The following is a 22844-nucleotide window of genomic DNA, read 5'->3' as shown; positions in this document are numbered from 1 at the left end:
ATTCTTTGCTTATATGTTACCTGTCCTTTTTACGTATTGTCTATAAGTGTTATATGTGAGCCCACAATTTTAGAAATTTTCAATAAATGTCATTATATTTTAATCTATATCTGTGAAGGGTTTCAGTTAAATTTATATAGATCTCTATACCACTGTGATTTGGTTTCATCTACATCCACACAAGCGGCGTGCAGCTTCCTCTCTCAACCACACAAGCCTACGTCATAAAATGTGCACTTCTTGATCAGTCATCTGCTGACGTTCCACAAAGATGTTTTCATGGAGTGACAAAATGTCGATTTAGTCGATTTATGTATATTGGAGATTTTTTGCTATCTGCCTGATTCTGCCATCTCTACTTATTTAGAAAGCATACTGTGTGCCTCAACTAGTGGCCCAACATTGTTTTGTTGGCTTCCCATCCTAACCTGCTTTTTCTGACTTTGATTACTCTTCACACTTGTCATTCCTATGTTGCCTACTGAACGCTTAATCCCCATTCATCTTATTTTCAATGCTGAACTGTTGCATGTGAGGTTTTATTTTATACAGATAACACACTACTACAGGTACATGACATGCCGCTCTATTGTCTCTTTATTGTGTCTAACTGGTAGATTACTTACGTGTTGTTTTTAATGTTTGTGATAAGTTTAACAGAATGCTCTATAAAATTTACTTAAAGGGGTTGTACCATGATCGACTTTTATCACCTGCATTGAGGAATCTCTTGAGTAGAGCAATCACAGAGCATGCATGTTGCCATTCCATTCATTTCAATGGGACTGCCAGAGATAGCCAAGTACAAGCGCTTGACTATCTCCGTCAGTCCCAGAGAGCTGAATAGATCAATAGTATACAAGCTTAGCCTCCGCTTTATTCAAGTTCCCCCTTGTTGCACGGGTTGCAATGAGAAGAAACGATGACATGGGACTCATGTTCTTGGAATCAGTGGGAGTTCCACTGTTTATATCCCCACAATCAGCCTTTTATTACCTATCCTTTGGCAGCATGCATGTTTTGGATCCTGCTTTTCTGCCCCTGTTCTCCAATGCCTCAGGTGATGCATAACAGAAGGCTGGAGAAGAAGAGTCAGGATTCTTTTGCTGCCACACTCAACACTTTGTCAGGCAACAGACCATTAAAGAACTTCTTCCTCCCTCCAATATCTTCCAAATCTGCAACTAGGACTGGGATCCAGTTCCCATATTTGTGTTCTTGGCAGCATGGACTGAAAGTGCTTGTAGGGGCAGGTATAAATTTTTACTAGGGGAACTCCACAGCTCCTTTGTGAACCCACATTGATCCTGCTTTATTAAAGGGGCAAGAGTGACAAAATCATTTATGTACAATATAATAATCTTATTACTATAAATGTTAGGGAGAGTGGAAGAACAACACAAGGGAATTCTTTGAGAAAAGGTTGAGAAAATATAAGGAAGAATAACTACCATTGGTCAGTACTGTGAAAGCGTGCTGGACAGAAGTGTCTAGATTAGCCATAGAAAAAAGGATGACCCCTGGGAGCTGAGTATGGAGACTTAAAGATGCCCTTGCAACCCTAGCAAACCATGGGAAGGCTAGGCTGGGGAGGTTTGGAAGCAGGAATATTCTGCTACCCATTGTAAGTAGTCAATGTTAAATTACATTCTAAGGGGAGAGGCACACTGGATCCTTGCCCAAGCTGAAGAAACTCCTTTCTGCAGCTCTGCCGAACCAGGACTGTACTGGCAGCCAGTGTTGGTATAGCCTCAACCAGAGCTGTAATTAGGAGGTGCTTTATCCTATGTGCCAATAGTCTAGCTTTGCATTGGCAATTTCTCTGCAGAGTTGCTGCAAGATTGTTTCTGTGCAGCTAAATAGAGAACATTCTTCACCAAGGTTCTTTTACAAGGACAGTTAAATTGCTCACAACTAGGGCTAACCAACAATATAGCAGGTCGATTGGCACTAGTTTAGGGTACTTGCATTTGTATCTTTCAATGGTCCAGAGTTTTTTCCCTAAATACAGTTATTCGTACGATAATTCCCCACCCATACAGTTTCCATTACAAGTAAGCGGCAGATGTCTGTTTACATGAGAGCGATCTGCTGCTGACAAACAATGATTTTTATGTCATCGCTAAATATATCAATGCAAATTTGTGAATTATTCATTGTTCAGTCACACAGAGTCAGTGTATCTAAAGTTCTGCATAGACTACTACAGCATCTTTATAAGCAACTAACATCAGGTACACTGTAGATATCTAACACAAAGTAGTAATCATGGGAACAATGAATTTTGTATGCTTCTTGTTGTAGACAAGTTGTAGATGAAAAAAGTCTTCATGGTGGTCTGGACCTGGATGGAGTAGAAAATAGAAAGTGAAGAACTATTGGAGAAGATGCCACCTGTGATGACTGGATTTAACTGAACTATATTCACTTCTCACTGTGTAAAACTGATATCTGACAGGCATTTTGTGACTACTTTATTTACCCTGAAACATCATAAAGCAGAGGTCCCCAACTCCAGTCCTCAGGGACCACCAACAGGTCATGTTTTCAGGATATCCTATAGTAAGAAAACCTGTGGCAATGTCTGAGGCACCGACAACAATTACATCACCTGTGCAATACTGAGGAGATCCTGAAAACATGACCTGTTGCCGGTCCGTGAGGACTGGAGTTGGGGAACACTGCCATAAAGCAAATGAGAAACCCTAGTGTTGAACTGCATTCTTGTTGTATGCCAATCATTTCACCAAGGAGATAAAAGTTTGATTGGTGCTGGTCTCAGCACTGAGACCCCCATTGATCCTGAGAATGTGGGTCCTGTGTCTTGCTCTCCTCCTCACTGCAGGTTCATTGCACCCTCTGCAGTGAGGAGATAATTGAATGAAGTGCAGTTGCACATATGCAGTGACGCTGCATTCATAAATGTTTGTACTCTACTATTTCAGTTAGACCCATTGAAATGAATGTGGAAACTGCTGCTCCATTTAATCTCCAGTCATTGTGGGTGGGTGCAGCAACCCACAGTGATGAGAAGAAGAGGACATGGGACCCCTGTTCTTGAGATTGGTTGGGGTTTCAATGGTCAGACCCCCACTGATCAGGCTTTTATTACTTGTCCTATAAATAGATGTAAATCAATCTTGGTACAACCCCTTTAAACAGTATGTGAACAGAGCCCTATATATCCAATATTAACTGTTAATTATGGTTGCATTCTACACATATTCGCATGCTTGTTTTTTGGCACTTACATTTTGTATTGGCCATTAGTAAGTAATAAATAAGTACAGCAAAAAAATGTGAATGCAAGTTTAGGCTAAAAGTAGAAAAAATAATTGCTTATCAACTTATTAATGAGTAGAAGTAAAGTAAAAGATGTCAAAACTGCCAGAATTAGTGCAGATGGATAGCTTGACATTTCAGTGTTTGTCAATTATTTGCTCCAAAATGCCAAACCCTACAGAGAAGATCACAATGTATTCAATGCCTCTAGCCAAAACCTACTTCTGTGACCTTGTAAGTTTTTAAATTATACACAGGCCAACCTAGAACACCTAACATTGATTCCTTTCTATATTTTGTTGATATAATACTCTAAGAGTATATTCTATGCCCGTACAGCGTCACATAGTACATGTAATATATATACAGTATATAGTCTAAAATATATTATACAGTATATAGTATTACTATACAGTAGATAATACTGTATATGATGAAATTTAGTCTGTCGATTGAGTAAATAACATAATTAACGCAATTATATGTTGAGCATGCTGATGGAAACAAACACTTAAGGGTGCTTTCATACGTGGTAGAAAATGCAGCCACAGACAACTCTGCACCTTGTGAACATTTACAAAGATCTTCAACAGAATGCATAACGGGCAGTTCTGGCAGTTTGGTGAAGCATGATGGGATAATGCCTTATCATTTAATGGCTGAATTACACGCAACGATTATCGCTCAAAATTCGTTCAAACGATGGCTTTTGAGTGATAATCATGCAGTGTAAATGCTCCCAGAGAAAAAGACCCTTGAAAATAGTGTGCTGTGCTGTCAACTTGCTTGGTCCAGAGATGTGTATACCTGGCAATTTTAAATATGTCTAAATAAAGGAAGATTATATATTTTATTCTGCAAGCAAGCGTGGATGACACTTTTTCCTGCATGGAATTCTCTGCTGTAAATGCTCCCATCATTTTCTTTTCTGCCGAAAGATGGATTTCATGTAAGCATAAAATCCATCGTTTGTGATAGCAGGGACCACATGCTGATGTCTCCATAACATTGTTTTTTACTGTAATCCTATGGCAGAACAAAGGAGATGTATGCAGATAACAGACCACCTGCTGTTATCTGCATACAGCAAAGAGAGGCTCATTTACATGCAAATTAAGCTAATAAGCTACTAATGGGCATTAGTGCCCATTAGTAGCTTATGCAAAATGATTGCTCCAACTGTCAATCAAACTATCTTTTGAACGAATTTTGAGTGATCATCTTTGTGTGCAAATGGGGCTTAAATTCCTGTTTTATTACTATGAGGTCGGTACAAGTAAGTGCATTGTGTTTGGTTAATGATTTTCTAGGACAGTAATGGCTCTAACATGTAGGCAGGCTGCATTCTCCAGCCCTTCTGCATGTAAAGAACTTCTTGCCTGCAATAATTGGAAGCAATTGAATGTTTTGCAACAACTAGGAAAGGTACATGTACAATACTGTTGTGCTTTCGGAAATGAGTTGCCCTATAGTCACATATGATATTTTCTTATAATGCAGACAAACACTCAAATAGTTCACAGCTGATTAGAAAAGTCTTTAAACCTCTCAAGTAATATATAGCAAATGTGTACACAGATCATCTCATTCTTTGTATATATGTGGCAACTTTTTAATTGCATTTTTAAAGGGCTATTCTGGGCATTTAACCCCTTGCAGTATTGATGACCTGTTTTCAGGATAGGTCATCAATAGTTGAGAAGCAGGAGTCCACAGCTAAGGACCAACGGTGATCTCAGCCCTTGCACTCACTGCTGAGGGCCAGATGTTGACAGCTCCATCCACATTGGAGTTGGAGCCAGAAGTGCAATAGAAGGAATAGCTTTCATTGATTTCAATGTGAACAAAGCCTTCTATTCCACTTCCTACCCCAATGTGATTGTCCAGTCCCGCTGCAATGAGTATGAGGACTGATCACAGCAGATCCTGAGAAATAGATTCAATACTGCAAGGAGATATATGCCTGGAATACCCCTTTAAATTACTTGTGTACATACAATTTTGCTCTATAATACCAAGAACTCCACTAATATCACATAATGTTTTACACTTACAAGCAAAGCTTTTTGATATAGTGAACCCGTTTTAAATGGGGTTCTCATAGTTTGTGAGCCTCCTCTAAAACCCAAAACATGGAGCTGCTAAGTAAAAAGCAGACCTGACCTATGTATTACATGATGAGCCATTAATCTATATGGCTAACATGTGATGCTACACTTTCCCTGTAGGGGTAGCCGCAGTCACTGCTATCAGCTGATCACCGAGGTGACTGTTATTAGAAAATGGATTGCTTTCATGAGACAACCCCTTTTTACTTTAATCATAGTAACCCATTTAAACTGAAATTTTAAGAATAGCCACATAGAGTATCTATACATATATATTTTATTTGGAATATTGCAACGTTTATTCCCCCAACTATCCCACTTATCATAAACAATGTCTATGAAATCTTTAACATGAAAAGTGCACAAAGTATGATTTCTAAGTAGACTCATTAGATGGCAGATGAGTGAAATGTCCTCTTTGGTCAGTAATCCGTTCCAAATGTCTCAAATAAGACTCCCATCACAATGTCCCATCATAATGGTTGGACAAATACTTTAAATCATCAATATCATCTCTTTACCAGGAGAGAAAAGAAATACAAAGGAACTTTCTTCCGGTTTTCGAAATTCCATTGTCTCTATATATCCTTGCCAACCCAACTCTTACTTATTGTCCTGGCCTCTCTCTTTCGAGGAATGGTGTCATGCTACAAAAAGGTGCTTTTCCAAACATGTCCGTGTGCATTCATAGACAGGGATGTGGGCATTGACAGATGAACTTGACTTTTGCTTTGGTATTAAATAACATTTTTCTTTACAAAATGCATTTAGAAATAAAGCTATATATCGATGGTGGGACTGAAAAGGTTAAGTCCCTGTGTCCTTTGAAATATAATTCACCCCCACTCATAAATAAATAATGTCTTTCTTGGTCTCTCTTCCATGCCAAGATCAATATCTCTCAACATCTTACTTATTTTATTACTGCTTTTGGTTTTCTCGGCCTGATTGAAAGTTGTTCGGAGGAAATCTTTGGTTTTGCTTAAGTGTCCGTGACATTTAATCATGAGTTTCCTTGCAGTTTAATTCCAACCAGTCAATCAGTTAATCCACTTCAATTGATTCTGTGCTCTCTGTTATCGGCTTGCACTCATTGGGCATCCTCTGATGTCGACTCAGCTGTGTGGCTTGTGTGAAGCTCCTCTCGCATCTCTCGCACCTAGTGGAGGCAAACATAGACATTAAGACCATAGATACTTTGCTGTTGGTGTCAGAAGTTTTCTCAGTGTACTTAATAGGAACAGACACTCAAAAGTGGCCTCTGGTTTCATCATCCAAAAAGGTTTAATTGGTGGCTACTAGCAGTGCCTTAGTGACTATAATAGGGCATGGTCTGTCTGATTCAGATCACAGAAATCTGTCAATAGGATGGGGGTAGGTGATTTCTCTAGAGAGGCCTGTCTTGTTCCTCCACTGATCACTGTCACATCAAATAGATAAAGAACAAAAAGAGATTTTTAGGAGAGAGCCATCAAAGTAGCATCTTGTATGTGGTTTTCTGATCTGCAACCTCTGAAAGAAATTAATGACAAATAGAATTTCACTTCCTGCAAATATAAAATCTGGAATTCAATATTTTGGATTCCTATGATCCTGGAAGTAACACAGGAAATATAGTATGATGCATCCATAAGGCTCAGAGACGTATTATTTAGGTGGTTAAGATATGATTATTTTTATATGAAAGAAATGTATATTTTATATCAACTGCCACAAAAAGTTGTTTTAAACTTTAACTGCTATTAAATGTCTTATTCGTTCATTTGACTTAGCCAAGAATGTTCTAATTTTTCACGATAGAGCCATTGGATATGAATGAATCACTCACTAAAATTCTTCTATCTTCGTTTGCCAGTCAAGTGCATGAGGGAAAGTAACCCTTTAACTACCGATCATTTTTCAGGTTTTTGTTTTTTTTCATCCCTGGGTTCCAAGATCTTTCACTTTTTTTATTTTTCTGTTAATGTAGCCATATGAGGCTTGTTTTCTGCAGGATAAGTTGTCATTTTTAATTGTACGATTTAATATACCATATACTGTATGGGAATACTTAAGATTTTTTACATGAGGTGAAATGGAACATAATGCACTATTTTTCTAAGGGTTTTGCTTTTGCAGTGTTCACTGTGCGGTAAAAATGACATGTAAACTCCATTCTATTAATCAGTACCATTGTGACACTATGTTTTTGAGGTTTTTTTGAAATGTTGTACTACTAAAATAATTAAAATGCCCATTTATTAAAAATAAAAATGATTTTTTGTCATATTCAGAGCCCCATAAGTTCTTTATTTTTCTGTTGAGACCTCATTTTTGCAAGGCGAGCTGTAGTTATTATTGCTACCATTTTTGGCTTTTTGATCACTTTTCATTCAGTTTTTAATGGGAGACGGGGTGAGCATAAAGACGCAATCCTGATATGTTTTTTTTTTTTTACAGCGCTCACCATGTGAGATTTCTACATAGTACATACAATGTGTATAGATATATGTGTGTGTATGTATACATATACAGTATATGGTAGTATTATACAGCACATAATACCATATATAATGAAATTTAGTCTGTGGATTGGGCAAACAATAATATGTTGAACATATTGAAGAAAGCAAATACTAAGGCCAGGCTCACACGGGCTGACCAGATTCCGACTGTCAGCCCGGTGGGCGACCCTGTGGTTTCTGTATTGCGGATTACGGAGGCGGCTGTGCAGTCCAGTTTGTTTTTTTTAAATCAATATTTGTATTTCCTGTGCTGTCGCTTAGAAATGACGCAGGTAACCGCGGCCCAAATACAATGTTAATTGTGTATGGGCTGTGGGTCAGACAGCCTCTGTGGACTTTAATGGTGGCAGTCTGCGTGGATTCCTTAGCTTGTGCAATATGCATTTCGTATCCACGAATGTGAGCGAAAAAGCGATTTTACATGCCGAGGTTTTGCCGCTGATCCTCTACGTGGATTCCAAAATTGGAATCTGCCTGTGTGAGCCCGGCCTAAGGCTGGATTCACACGAGCTTAAGCGTTCTTATGAAAGCAGCATTGCATAATTATGCGTGCACTTGCACTGTCCTTTTTGCGAGCTTAAGTCATACACAGTTGCGCATGCAAAAAAATCGCACCAATGCTCCCATTCATTGAAATGGGCAATTAGCACAATTCGTTCAGTATGTGCTTTTTCCCTGAGCAAATATGCAGGACAATAGATCATACTGCGTATTTCTATGCGTGCACAAAATACACTTATGTGAACAAACCAATTGAGTTCTCTTCACTGTGTATTGCACACACAAATCTTTGCCCTTAAGGGTGCTTTCATACATGGCTGAAAATGCAGCCACAGACCAATCTGCACCTTGTCAACATTTACAGAGATTCTGCAGACAGGGAAGGGTTAACTACAGGCAAGCTGCTGGAAGGGGATAAAGATGATGTTTGTCTCTAATAAGACGTATTGCAGAGTTTCCTAAATGCACTACTCATTTGTAAAAAAATATATATATAATGATAGGTAAGCTTTAAGGCAGTTTTGCACCAGTGTATTATGGGTATATTTATGCACCCATTATACAGATGAGTGTCCAGGCCTGACCGTGAGTCTACTGACCCCAAATCAGAGCATCACAGATTCCCACATGTTATGCATAAATGCACCTATAATACACTTGTGTGAAACTGCCCTAATGGAGTGGAACCTTATAGATGATTCTTTATATATATATCCGTGTTATATGTAGGCATTAATAATGGTCATCAGTAACTACATTGTGTTTGGCATGGGGTATCAAACAACAAATAAGGTGTATACTTCATACTTTTGGGACAGGAATGGATGGATGAAAACACAATATAGTATGAAAATGTGCAGTTTGATGAAATATGAAGTTCTTGACTTATATTTATGTCTAAATAGTATTATGAAAAGGAATATCCGAAATGAAAGAAATGTTACTTTACATTTTATTTTCGTTTTATTAAAACATGATACTTTTTCTTTTTTCCATAGAATGTATACCCGGCAGTATTTTGGCAATTCTGGCAGTTTGGTGAAGTATGATGGGTTCTTGCCTTATCATTTAAGATCCTGTTTTATTACTATTAGGTAAGTACAAATAAGTGCATTGTGTTGGTGGGTTGACTGTATGATTTTCTAGAATAGTAATGGCTATAATATGTAGGCAGCCTGCATTATCCAGCACTTGTGGGTGTAAAGAACATCTTGCCTACAGGAATTGGAAGCAAGTGAATGTTATGCGACAGCTAGGAAAGGTACATGTACAATACTACTATGATTTCAGAAATGGGTTGCACCATAGTCACATTTTTGGTCCCCTATCAGAATTTATGCTTGCATTTGTTTTATCACTTCTACAATATATTATGCATCTTTTACATTTCCATATACCCAGTGCTGCCATGTACATTATATACATGGCAGTGCAGAGAGCCTTCCCTAGACCCAGGGCTGCCATGGCAAACATCTGCATGCTGATGGTGAGCTAGAAGAGACACGTCTCCACCCCTCCAGCCGACAACTTGCATGCCTCGGTCAGGGCTGACTGCAGCTGTAAGCCACCAAAGAAAAGTTCTTGTGGCGGATACATTAAAATAGAGTGCTTTTTATTGAAATAATGCGTTTCAAGGCTAAGAAGCCCCTTTATAAGTTATGCTGGAGAACAGACTAGGTACATATGCTACAGATAAGTTAAGGAATATTGTATGTAACCAATAAATAAATACATGAATGTAACAAAAAATACATAGACACAATCAAAACTTATAGGACTAGGGAAATAATTCATAATACTGTACAAGCAGAAATGATACACAATGTACAACAGCTATATATATGGAAAACAATAAACATAATTAGGACAGAGTTGAAGGTATATTACAAATTATATTGCAGGTTCATTTAATCTGAATAAATATAATTTACAACAGTAGATATGCAGCAGTTAATATGTAATCACAGCAATCAACTAAAACAAGGTGTGAGCCATGTTTCATGATATAATTCATACAATGGATATAATTCATGTAATAGATATAGTATGAAATACGTAAACTGAACTCAACAATCTCTGCGAATATCGCTGCTAGTTTTCCTTATGATTTTTCGTCCTCTTCCCTTTTCTTACTTATTTTAGTTTATGTACCCAGTCCGTTATCCAGCATAACTGATGAAGAGGCTTCTTCTCCTTGAAATGTGTTTTATTGCTGGCATTCTTTGAATAACACTCCCTCTATTTTACTGCATCCGCTACAATAACTTTTCTTTTGGAGTTTGCGTTGTGACCAGGCTTTTATCCAGTAGTCAATAAATGTTATTTTATTCAGAAATTTTTTTAAACTTATTTTTGTATCTATTTTTTTGCATCTGTGTTCCCCATGACACGATATAAGACCTCTGGGGGTCATTCACATTGTCTTTTTTTTTTATTTGACTCTTTCCCCCTGTAGCTGGAGCATCCATAGGAGCCCCAGTTACAGGTAAAAACATCATCTTGTAGTGACAATAGTCACTAACAGCTGGTCTGGGCCTGCTAAGACCGTGTACGTCTGCTGTGGCAGGGGGCACACGGCGCTCAACTGATTGCTGGGTCAAATAGTGGAAGTAACACTTCCACGTTCTCTCCTCACTACATAGCGGTCTTGCAGCGCTATGTAGCCTGTAAAGGAAGAGGCAGAAGCAGTTAAAAACTACTTCCTTCTCCGGGTCCTCGGTTGTGACTGTTACAGAGCAGGAGCATTAATCCTGCTCCATATTTTCACTATTGATCCAAGATTAAAGCCCAGAACCAAGTGAGGTAAATTTACTGTTCTTGGTTCTTAAGGGGTTAAAAATTAAATTTCTGCAAGGAAACATTGCTTTAGACTTTTTGAATGTATGAAAAAGTTAGAAGAAACTTTCTATTCTTCATTTAGTTAAAAACTTGGTCAGTTCTTTACAAGAAATACGTTGTTCCCAAGAAACATAATCACATAGTGTGCGAAGAATGAAGAAGGCTAATGCTTACAGGTCAGTACAACCCGGCCCATACATGTCAGTGACAGTACATTGGCAGAACAACTGCTGTTTATAGGATTAGATTACTGCGATTTGTAAAGTATATTGGAGTTAAGCTCATTTTTTCTTAACCTTAGATAAAATAAGGTTGAAACGTATTAACAGATGATATCCAGTTACAAACTCAAAAGTCCCTCAGTTTTCTCTTTAGTTCAAAAGTTTTGCTTTAGTAGGTCTGACGCTCATTGGCACCAGAGGCAGAGCTTTTACTAGCTATACAAAACTCATTATGTATCATCAGTGTAAAAACAGGAATTAGTAAAATGAATGATCATTGAGGTATGAGGTGCGTCCTGCCTCACTAATGTAAACGTTTCTAGTGAATTAACAGCCCAGTGTTGTTTAAGCCCACACAGTATCTGTGACTTCCCTGCGTGACGGATCCATTTAAAATCTGTTCACTTTCATCAGTTTGTCTATGTCTGCAATCTCACACTAAATATATGGTACTTGAAATGCATGAGAACATTCCTTTAGACTGGCAATATATCCACCCGAGCTGCTGAAGCAGTTAAGCATATCCTTATAAATAAGTTGTATTTCCTTGATTGTCTTTCTGGGAATATTCTTAGCAGCCTGTTCTACTGTTAAAAAACTGCACTGTGATCTTGACAAATGTAAAATGTCAGCTTTAATGTATCAGACCTATCAGCTCAATGAAAATAACTCAGAAGTATTGATTGTCTAATGATTTTTGGTGTATTCATTAATGTCTATGGGCAGATGATCCTCTCCGAGCTCCCGGAGTGCTGATGACACATTAGTGTATTGCTGATTGTTTATTAGAAAACTGATTAGTTAGTGGATTGGTGTGCCAAAATATACTACCTTTTACTGCATGACAAACTTGGAACAGAGGCATTTACTACTTCCCAAGTACTTAAAGACTATTTTACAGGCATTACCTTCCCTTAAAGGTGGTGTATGCGATTAGAGAAAAAGGGTCTGCTCCCCATAAAACAGCATGATTGGCTATGGGCAGTATTGCAGTTCTGCCCCATTTATATGTACTAAAGATTGAAATTGAAAGTTGTGCTTGTATGGGCAACAGGGACAGTCCTACTGCTGACAGACTTGATAAATGAGGCCCAATATGTCTATCTGATCTATCTCATAGCACATACCAAAACTATCTATGTTACTGTACAGACTATTAGGAGGGCTTTATGAGGGCCCTTTTATACAGAATGATATTGTTCAAATTATCGCCAGATCATGTAAATCTAAACGATATCTGCCAGCGAATGAATAATTAATTTGCTTATCATTTGTCATTCAGATTAGGCAGGCATAAATATCAAGTGATGATCGGTCTGTGTAAAGAGGCAGCCGCTCTTCTATAAATGACTGCCTGTTTACTGTGAATGGAGGCGGGTGGCCAGAAGCGATCCGCAGCCCGCTCTGCCTCCATTCACTGAGCAATTATTGCTGCTGTGTGGAAGCACAAGACGATAATCAGCCTGATGACTGTTGGACACATAAGCATCCTACAATCATAAAAGGACCTAAAGAAATGTCTGCTAAATTCTGACTTTCCTGTTCCAGGCCATGACTCCTAGTCAACTACCAAATTCAAATGACTCCTAGTTTGGGTGGAGCCTGAACATGATTCAGAGTTCCACTGCTTCTATGTGTATTTGATTGAGCGTCGGACATTTCTCATCATTTGTAGCTTCTGGTCCCCAGTTTTATATTGTTAACAGGAATGCACCATTAATAATATTGGTGTCCTCCTATGTGACAGAAGGGCCTATGGACTCACTTAGTCACCAAGGCAAGGATGCGACTTCTAGCTGTGCAGTCCTTATAGGTCTGGCATTGTCTCTCACTTTTATGACCATGTTGTCCAGAGTTGTAATACAGCGCCCATAGCCTGCTATGCATCCCTACTGTAAGTTCATACTATAACTTCATATCTTTCGCAGACTAATATGGAATTTGTAAGAAAAAAAACATGATGTGTTTGGTTGCATGGTGCAGTGCTTCTATGGGAGAATACAGAAGAGACTTCTTGTGCTGTCATATAAAGATTAAAGACCATCAGTCATTCAGTCATACCAGGTTAGTAAAAATCAAGCTTAATGAAGCACTTCAGCTATTTTTTCCTTATATACTACAGTATATGCTATTATTAAAGTGGGAGTTTACTGCTGAGGATCCCCACAATCATCTGATCTTCCAGCCTACTGTCACTGCAGCAGACATCTGTGGTCAGAGCCAGACGTATAATAAAAGGCAGGGAGTGAATTATTGCTCTCAATGATTTCAATGAGAGTGACACTTTCCATTATATTTTTGGCTCTGACCACAGAGGAGGACATCCGACCCGCTGCAGTGTCAGCGAGTTGGAGGATCTGCTGATTGGAGGGGATCCCATCGGACTCCCGCTGATTGACTACTGATGACTTATCAAGATCTTCACCCAGAAAACCCCTTTAAAGAATAATGTAGCACCATTTCAACCATACAGGGAGATTGACATAGGGAAGAATCTCTGGACTGGTGGTCGGACTGGGATCACATGACAAGCTGCCCATAAAGAAAGGGTTCAAAATGTATGGATGTAACTGAGCTAGGAAGTAAGAATATTACACTACTGTAGGATTGCTGTAGAGTTAGTAGTTCTTTAAATTGGTCATAGACAGCTCGATTTTTTTAAACCCAATACATTGAAAAGGGAGAAATCAAGACTATGCTGCTTAGGTGGCTCTGCAAAAGTAATGGATATCCTGGTGATGGCCACTAGTCCCATTGGATCTGCAATTCTACAGGCATGTTTACAAATTATTTCAATACTTGACTTATAAGAAAATAATAATTTGGGGTCAACAAGCAATAAATATACATTTTTGCTTACACATGTTTTTATTTTGATGCAATCACAGTTGTTCTTCAGTCATATATTATTAATGCTTATTTTACACTATCCCCCCAGCCCCACCATAAAAAAAAGAAGAAATAAAGGCGTCAACAGGGAAACAGATACTTAAGGCCTTAGCATTAAAATAAATCTATTTTCCGTTTTGACCTCAGAACCTCTTCAATTAATTACCAAAATCTATTTACACAGCAGTCAGGGGAAATCAATTATATATCTGACAGGATTTCAGCATCTCTTTTTCCATTTCTTCAAACAGCAAACCCCCTAATGGGGACTATTTATCACAGCCCACAACCTGCAAATACAGGGAGAAGAAACCGTAAAATACAGCAACTCTGTTGCATCTTTATCTTATACTTGGAGATCTGGAAACGCCTGTCACGTTCCTCCTGCCTGTGGATTTTTAAAAAAATGCTTTCTGCAGAATTTCCTCCAGGGATTGTTCGAAAGTATCAATTCTAATACTCATGACAATCGTATAATGGGACAGATTTATCCCTTGGCTAATACCAACATCAGTGGATTAGTCTTTAGATCCACATGATGGTGCTCAATAATAATTGCCTAGGTTAGGTAAATGAATAATATTGCATAAAGGATATGTTTACTCATCTATATGCAGGGTTTTTTTTTGCAATATATTGCAATCAAAAATTCACTATCCTGCCTTTCAAGTAAAACCAATGACAGGAAATGAGGTTACATTTGTCCATATCATCAACTGGACCAGTTGATAACAGTCAAAACCAGGGTCATTCTCCCAATTTCCTTTTCCTACTTATTCAAATCTTATATCTCCAGGATCCAAGTTCACAAAAATGTTAAAGACGCCTATAAGAAAAAATTTGAAAACAGTTTTTAATACAAGGTGATTCAAAAGTCAGGCCACCCAGAATATCTTCTGAACGAAAAGAGAAACAAGTAGGGACATTTGTATTTAGATGGGTGAAGGAAAACTCTTTGACACTATGGTATTGCCTGTCAAACATCTTGGTGGCAGCCATCTAGGATTCAATCCAAGAAATGTTAATGGAAGGGGGTCATGATATGCATGATGTAAGAGTAGAATTTCATTAGAAATTGCTAGGTGAAGTCATTTTTTCAATACGTACAAGCATTTTCGAGTTATGAATGTCATGTTGAGTATTAATAAAGTTGTTATGTTGAATTTTGTGATATGGAAAACAGTCATCATATGTTTTGTAGATACCGGAAGATGCCATTAACAATCCAAGATAGCATTCACATCATCCTGTTGGTCGGTAATAGAAGTTAACATGCCAAGGTTATCAATCAAGAACATCCAGGAAGATAGCCAGTGAGTGCACGAACTGTCAGGAAACTGATACACAAGTTCATAGAAATCAGTAGTGTCCATGACAAACTGCTCGTTTGTATGGGTGCCAATTGTGTGTTTGACAATCCTTTCGACAATTGGTGGACTCACACCATGATCCAGTGCTAGTCTCCTGGTACTTTTCTGTGGACCCTTTGTGAAAACAGTTAGCACAGCTGTTGACACTTGAGGATTGGAAACACTGCTCAGGTGATTAGTTCTCACTTTGTCCTGGACACTACCAGTTTCCATAAACGTCTGAATACTTCCATTACAATATTGCATGTGACGGAACAGATTATCAGAATCTAGTAGTAAAGCCTCAGGCTTAGGTTTTATAACTTCAGTCATCATATTTCAGTGTTGCTGAAGTCAGATATTAAAAATTATTTTCACATTGGGTGTACCCTTCTAATTTTTTGGATCATTTATTTTTAAGAGTTTGCAAATTTTGATTACTAGCTACTTACTTAAATGGTTTTTCCCCTGTGTGTGTCCGAATGTGGTTGTTTAATGTGGTTGCTCCGGCAAAGGCCCTGCCACAATAGCCACACTTAAAGGGTCGGTCGCTTGAGTGGGTGACAACATGGTTCCTTAATTCTGATGGCTGAGAGAAGGACTGGGAACAATGTCCACACTGGTAAGGCCTAAATGAAATAAAATTAAAAAAATCAGATTTCTCTAAGTGAAGCCAGAATATGAGAATGTCAATGTAATTTAAGGATATAAAACACAATTTACAATCTCTATTCATTTTAGTTACTGTATATGATCGTGTCACTCTATAGCATTGTCTCTAACCTCTTATACCAAATAATTAAAGGTGCTACTAACCATACAATGCACTTCGAGTAAAAAGAAAATATAAAAAGATGCATATATGTGAAATGTGAGAGTCCCCTTTTGAAATAATAATAAAACAATTTATGTTTTTCAAGAAACTAATGGAGTAACATAGATGATAAGGTTGCAAAAGTACACATGTTTATTGTGTTCACCCACTAACTTTCAGAGTTAATTCAGAAGAAGGCAAAACAACCCTTAAGATATAGCTACCAATTGCCCCATATTAAAAGAAAACAATCCTTCCTGACTCCAAATATGGCAATCAAAGTAAATGTCTGAATCAATTTCTCATCTCCAATAATCGGTGGCCTTGTGACTGTTCCTTGATATCAGATGTTGGTACAGATAAGGATCGTTGGAAGTTGGACTTCACCTGTTGATCCATTGATTCTCGGGATATAAGCCACTTACAGAGGTGTCTGACAGAGGCATTCCACCATCTACATGCATTCAGCGCACATGCGAATTCAGCCAAACCAAAGTTTATCTTGACTATGATAACTTTCTGTGATAAAGTTATCTTATGTTAAGCCATTGAAAAACTATCATCTTATCTTAATGCAGCAAAACCCATTAAAAAGCAATTGAAAGAGCACATAAATTGTGGCACAGAAAGTTACCTTAATACATTGAGTCAAATTAAACTGTACTACCTCTGTATGTGTATGGGCATATCCATCGAAATTTGGCTTACAGCTATCTTAGGTTGCGTTCTCAAAAGCACTTGAATTGTGACCGTAGTTTGTTTCCAACTCTACTATGGGAGCAGGAAAACATAATCCCTGATTGAATAAATCTACAGCACGGAACAAACCCATACACATACAGATGTAGTAAAGTTTAATTTTACTCTTAACGTGTTAAGGTAACTTTGTGTGCCATGATTTATTTGCTCTCTCAATTGCTTTTTAATGGGTTTTGCTGCATTAAGATAAGATAATAGTTTTTCAATGGCTCAACATAAGATAACTTCATTGCAGAAAGTTATCATAGTCAAGTTAAACTTTGGTACATCTGTACACCCTTGTAGAAGGTGGAAAGCCTCTCTGACACCTCTGTCAGTGGCTTATATCACGAGAATCAATGGATCAACAGGTGAAATCCAACTTCCAACAATCCTTATCTATCCCAACATCTGATATCGAGGAACAGTCGCAAGGCCACCGAATATTATTGGAGATGGGAAATTGATTACAATGAGGATTCCATCATACCCATTGCAATTTTCCAAGATGAAATGACGTGGTTCACTGCTGTATTTCGTCTACACCTGAGGGTCTGAGAAAAGCAACCTGTGCAAATCTGAACATAGTCCAAGTTATATGGCTACCCTTGCTGTAAGGAACCCCTTCTATCATGACGCTGAAGTAATAACTGTAAGTGTAACATAATTGGCAGTTTTTCAGTCACATAATTTGGTTAAAAAAGTGTAAATTCAAAAAACCTGCAAATCACCAGATGAACTAAATATTGCTCAGGCTAGAAAGAAAGCACAGTGAACTCATACTATTTATGTGCTAACAATCAATTTTAGGAAATCAAGGTGCTATTAATATTTATGCCCTTTACTTATATAGTTTATGGCGACTTAAGATAGAGCAATCTGGCTACAAATAAAATTATCCAATGGTTTTGTTCCACAACCCATTCCTCACTTACTTTATTAACGAGCTAAAATATATTGTTCTCAAGAGACGTGTAAATATACGTTTTCTTTCTCAGACTGGATTGTCCTCAGAAGCCATTTTATTATCAAATTGAACAGAGAGAGCAGGTCAATGAAGAACAAGGCTTGATAATATATTGCATACATTTGGCACCTCCATCTAATCATCCACAAAAATTAAAAAAAAATGGAATATATAATATAGGAATTACTTTATTTTATCTGGGATGAAGTTTTGTGTCAATAGATTTGATTTCATAGTCCGCAATACAAACGAGTATCCTGACCCAAACTCAGAGCATCATAGATTTGTATGATGCTCTGAATTTTGGTTAGGAGACACACAGTCGGGTCAGGACAACTGTCCATATTGTAGATTCATAAATGTGTTTTCAATGCACTCTTGTGAAGCTGGCCTAAATGTTACTTGATCTCCTTTGCTTTGTACCTGATAACACTGATACATGCTCCAGCACTGGATCTACAGTACCTCTTACCTCATGTCAGATTGCTGCAGCAACCACTGTGACAATATGACAACAGTAGGAAACCATTATTCCAATTTCACACAAGTGCATCTAGTTTAGTACTCTGCATCCATATTTGCAAGCTAAAAACCAGCAGCGGGTCTAAAACACGGAAGAACGGCAGAGTTTTTAATTATATTTTTTCTCTTTGAAAATTACATTCTTGGTTTTGGCTTACTGATGCAAAATACTAACCAAGACTGGTTTTAGATGAGCATATAAAAACAACCAAACAATCACTGAAAACCGCCATATACTTTCTGACTCAGGAGGGCAAACGTGTGCACCACCTCAGCATGCACGTGGCAAACTGACAAATGAGGGAGCCAGTTCCACCTGTGGAGGACACCAATGAGACAGCCACTCACACAACCTCCTAATATAGAGGGGGGTGTATACTCCCACACAGAGTAGATACTAAGTGCCAGACCATTCTGATATATGGCAGTTTGCTACCTGCATGTTGAGGTGGTGCACAAGTTTGCCCTCCTGAGTCAGTAAGTATATGGCCATTTTCAGTGATTGCATGTCCCTAATATAGATCCATATTACGGACGTGTTTCAAAAGACATTAAATCCTTATGACATCAAATTTTCATCCATATTTACCTATGTATTTTATATTGGGCAAATGCATATCAGTAATACAAATACAGAGGCAAATACGCAGAAAATAGATCATGCTGCGTTTTCAAAGAACGCCTGTAAATAATACGGCCTTGTGATTAACCCCTCAACATGGACCTAATACAGAGCAAAAATACGTTTGTCTGAAAGAGGCTAAACATATAGCTCTGTGAAAGTGGCCTGATATTTAAAAATTGTTTTACCTGAGGTTTGGGATCTAATTTCATGCAAAAATCTTGACATTATGGAAAAACGGCAAAACAAATAAAATCTCAAGTGCTTTTAGTACCTAAATTAGAATTTTATGTTGTTTTTGGATATAAGATTTTATGAAATTAATATGACACCTATTTTTAATAACTATTGCAAAAATCATTATAATAGTATCCCAATATAACTGTGATATTGCCAGTAACTAATATTGTATGTATAGGACATTGTGTAAATCGCACTTGTTTTGAATCTGGAAACACGAAACCTACATCGTTGATGACGCTTTATATATTTTCAGTGTCACCAAGAAATTAAGTTTCCGAATAGTATTCTAAAAGTTTACAAGATTTAAATAATGGCTAAATAATGTGTCTCCGTGCTTTACCCTTTTAGCTATTTATTTGATAGCCATTTTGTTTTATTAACTTAGCAGTTAAAATAAGTAAGTGCTCTGTACTCTTTCCTTTTATTTAATTACACGATGTTGAGTTTCCCTGGGGCTTTTGGAAACTCAGACTATTTCTGATGATTGGGTCACCTGGCTGATTAAAACTCTTTTGCTAATGGCCAAAACTGAGTCATTTCTGATTTAAGAGTCGGTAATGTGTATCTTCTGGTCTTAAAACTATTAAGGTAATGTTCTCATTTTAATAAATAGAACATGTTGCTAATATTGAGCAGATTCCCGACTTATGGCCCCTGTTAATAAAGGCATTTAGGTGCCCACAATGGAAAATAACTTAGCTACACACAGAGATAAAGAGGTGGTGCTGGCAACCACTCAAGGGTTTGGCTCCAAGAATGAACTTTCCATCTGGATATACTAAGGTGTTTACTACAATGTTTCTACTAAAACCGTTTTCTTCTGCTCAGCATAAACTATTTCATTTTGTACATTATTCTAAAGTAATGTGTCATTTGAAATCACACATAGGAGTGGAACTATAGAGGGTTCAGAGATTGCAATGCGTCTGTGGGAAGGAGCCTGAATAGCCCAGGGTTTTCACTGCCATCCAAGATGGCACCAGTAGTATACATGCCATGTGATAGTTTGGGGGCCCTATTACAGATTTTGTATTGGGACCCAGAAGCCTCAAATTATATTTCTTTATACACAACCCATACCCTATGGAATTACAAAGAATATATAGGGAAGTGCAGAAATAAGAATTCGCTGGTCCAATCTTGGCTTTCCAATAGTTTCTTTCAGCCTTGCAGACATTACAGTAGTAACATTCAGAAGTCAATACACAAAATATAGGTCTGCAGGTTATAGCAAAAAAGCGTCTGCTGTAAATAGCAATTTTTTAATGGAATGCAACTGATTTTAAACTCTTCCAACCCATCTCACTTTTTGCTTCCATTTTTACATTCCTGCCTCACAAGAGCCATAGTCTTTTTTTTATCGTCAGCATAGTTGTATAAGAGTTTATTTTAAAGATGGGTTGTATTTTTAAAGGCACTATTTATCGTATCACATAATATATTATAAAACTATTATGAGTTGGCATTAAAAAAATACAATTCCCTATTGTTTTTTGGAATTCATTTTTACAAAGTTCGTGGGGAGGTAAAATTGACATGTTAGCTTTATTCTGTGGATGAATGCAATCATGGTGATACTACACTTATATATATTTTCTTAAGTTTTGCTCCCAATTGGGGAGATGGGAGAAAGACATCATTTTTACCTCTCTAAAAATGTATTTCTCTGTGGCAAGCAGTGTCAGGGATGTCTGGAAGCCAATGATCTCCCATACTATATGTTTGAAGTAATATGTTACGTTAAGGAATATTGTCAGCCAACTTATGCTTTAACCAGTTCATATAATGGGACTTTCCAACATCTACCAGTAATATTTAAGAAGATGTCTCATGATATTTCATAAAAACTCTGTAGATTTATATTGCAACATCAAATATATAGCCACTGCTACAATGTAATAATACTATATTACTAACAAATGAATCCAATTAGCAAAGTGGTAATGTGAGCATGCACTAAAAGAACGGAAGGGTTGACACAGTATTGAATATACAAGGAATGCCTTTTTGCTCAATTTGTTTTATACTTTACTATCTAATGTATCTCACCTTCTATTACACAGGTCCTGTAGATACTTTTCAAAGGTAACCAAGCGTATAATAAGAGGCATTATAAATGCATGTTTGACCTTGCCAACAACTATGAACACAGATTTAATCATTTCAAGCATACAGCCATCTCATTAGATACTTTCCTATGCAAAGCTTTAGATTTACTTCCATACCAATGCTTCTTCTGAAACATAAAATCTGAATTAACGGCTCATGCACACAGCCATGTTATAGCTTTGTTTCCCACTGAGCCATTAGTACCACCCAAAAAAGTTCACTGGGTCTTACAGCACCTCCAAATACATCCAATATCATATAAACATGGCCATATTTGCCACTAGGCAACAGAGGTCCAGTGCCTAGGGCGGCTCTTGGCAGGAAGAAAAGCCCCCCCCCCCTCTTCCCTCACACCTTCGAAAAGCTATAAGAATGCTTCCACATGGTAAAAATAATTCTACTAGGACACAGCAGAATCTTCCCCTGCAGAAATCTGCACCAAAATCCATGAACAATTGGAGGCAGGCAGATTTAAGCTATTTTCAATTCTGCATCAAATTCCGTTACGTTAGTCATACGGATTTTAATGCAGAATTTTCTACAGGGCCACAAATTACATTATATCCTGGATGAATAATTCCGCCCATGTGCAAGAGCCCTAACTGTGTTATTTTATATATGAAGGCCTGTTTTTTGGAAGGACTAGTTGTATGTTTTAATGGTATCATACACAGTATCCAGAATCTTTTAAAACTTTTTAAGTTGGAAATGTGGAAAAAAGGATTTGCGCCATTATTTTTTGTTTTTATGACATGTATGGTGCTGTTATAAAGACATGTTAACTTTGCTCCATGCGACTATAGCAATAACAAATTTATATAGTTTTTTTTAAAGTTTTTTGTACTTCTAAAAACTAAAAAAAAGTTTTCTGTCGCCATACTCTGAAACACAAAACTTTTTTATTTTTGTGTTGATGGCGCTGTGTAAGGGCTTTTTTTTTTTTTTTTGCAGTATGTGCTATGACTTTTATTGGTACCATTTTTGGATATATATGATGTTTTAAATTGCATTTTATTCAATTGACTTGCTGTGCGGTAATATTGGTCTTTGTATACTTTAACATGGTGTGTCTGTGTTGTTCAGTCATGGCGTCATAAGATTTTGTTTTTACTGTTATGGTAATATTTACATTTAATA

At 37.5% G+C, this 22844-nt stretch overlaps 1 protein-coding gene across 1 annotated transcript in view; it reads right to left on the bottom strand.

Annotated features, from left to right (window-relative positions):
• Positions 1 to 5692: 5692 nt before the first annotated feature.
• PRDM6 (PR/SET domain 6) overlaps positions 5693 to 22844 on the bottom strand; it is a 118520-nt gene continuing 101368 nt past the window's right edge. The window contains exons 7-8 of the mRNA XM_066601909.1: positions 16145 to 16321; positions 5693 to 6549 (exon numbers count right to left, since the gene is read on the bottom strand). Of these exons, the coding sequence (XP_066458006.1) occupies positions 6435 to 6549; positions 16145 to 16321 (292 nt within the window). The 3' untranslated portion in view covers positions 5693 to 6434. The remainder of the gene's footprint in view (positions 6550 to 16144; positions 16322 to 22844) is intronic.

Source organism: Eleutherodactylus coqui, chromosome 5 (genome assembly GCF_035609145.1).
Source record: "Eleutherodactylus coqui strain aEleCoq1 chromosome 5, aEleCoq1.hap1, whole genome shotgun sequence".
Taxonomy (NCBI): domain Eukaryota; kingdom Metazoa; phylum Chordata; class Amphibia; order Anura; family Eleutherodactylidae; genus Eleutherodactylus; species Eleutherodactylus coqui.
This window is presented reverse-complemented; position numbering and strand designations above follow the sequence as displayed.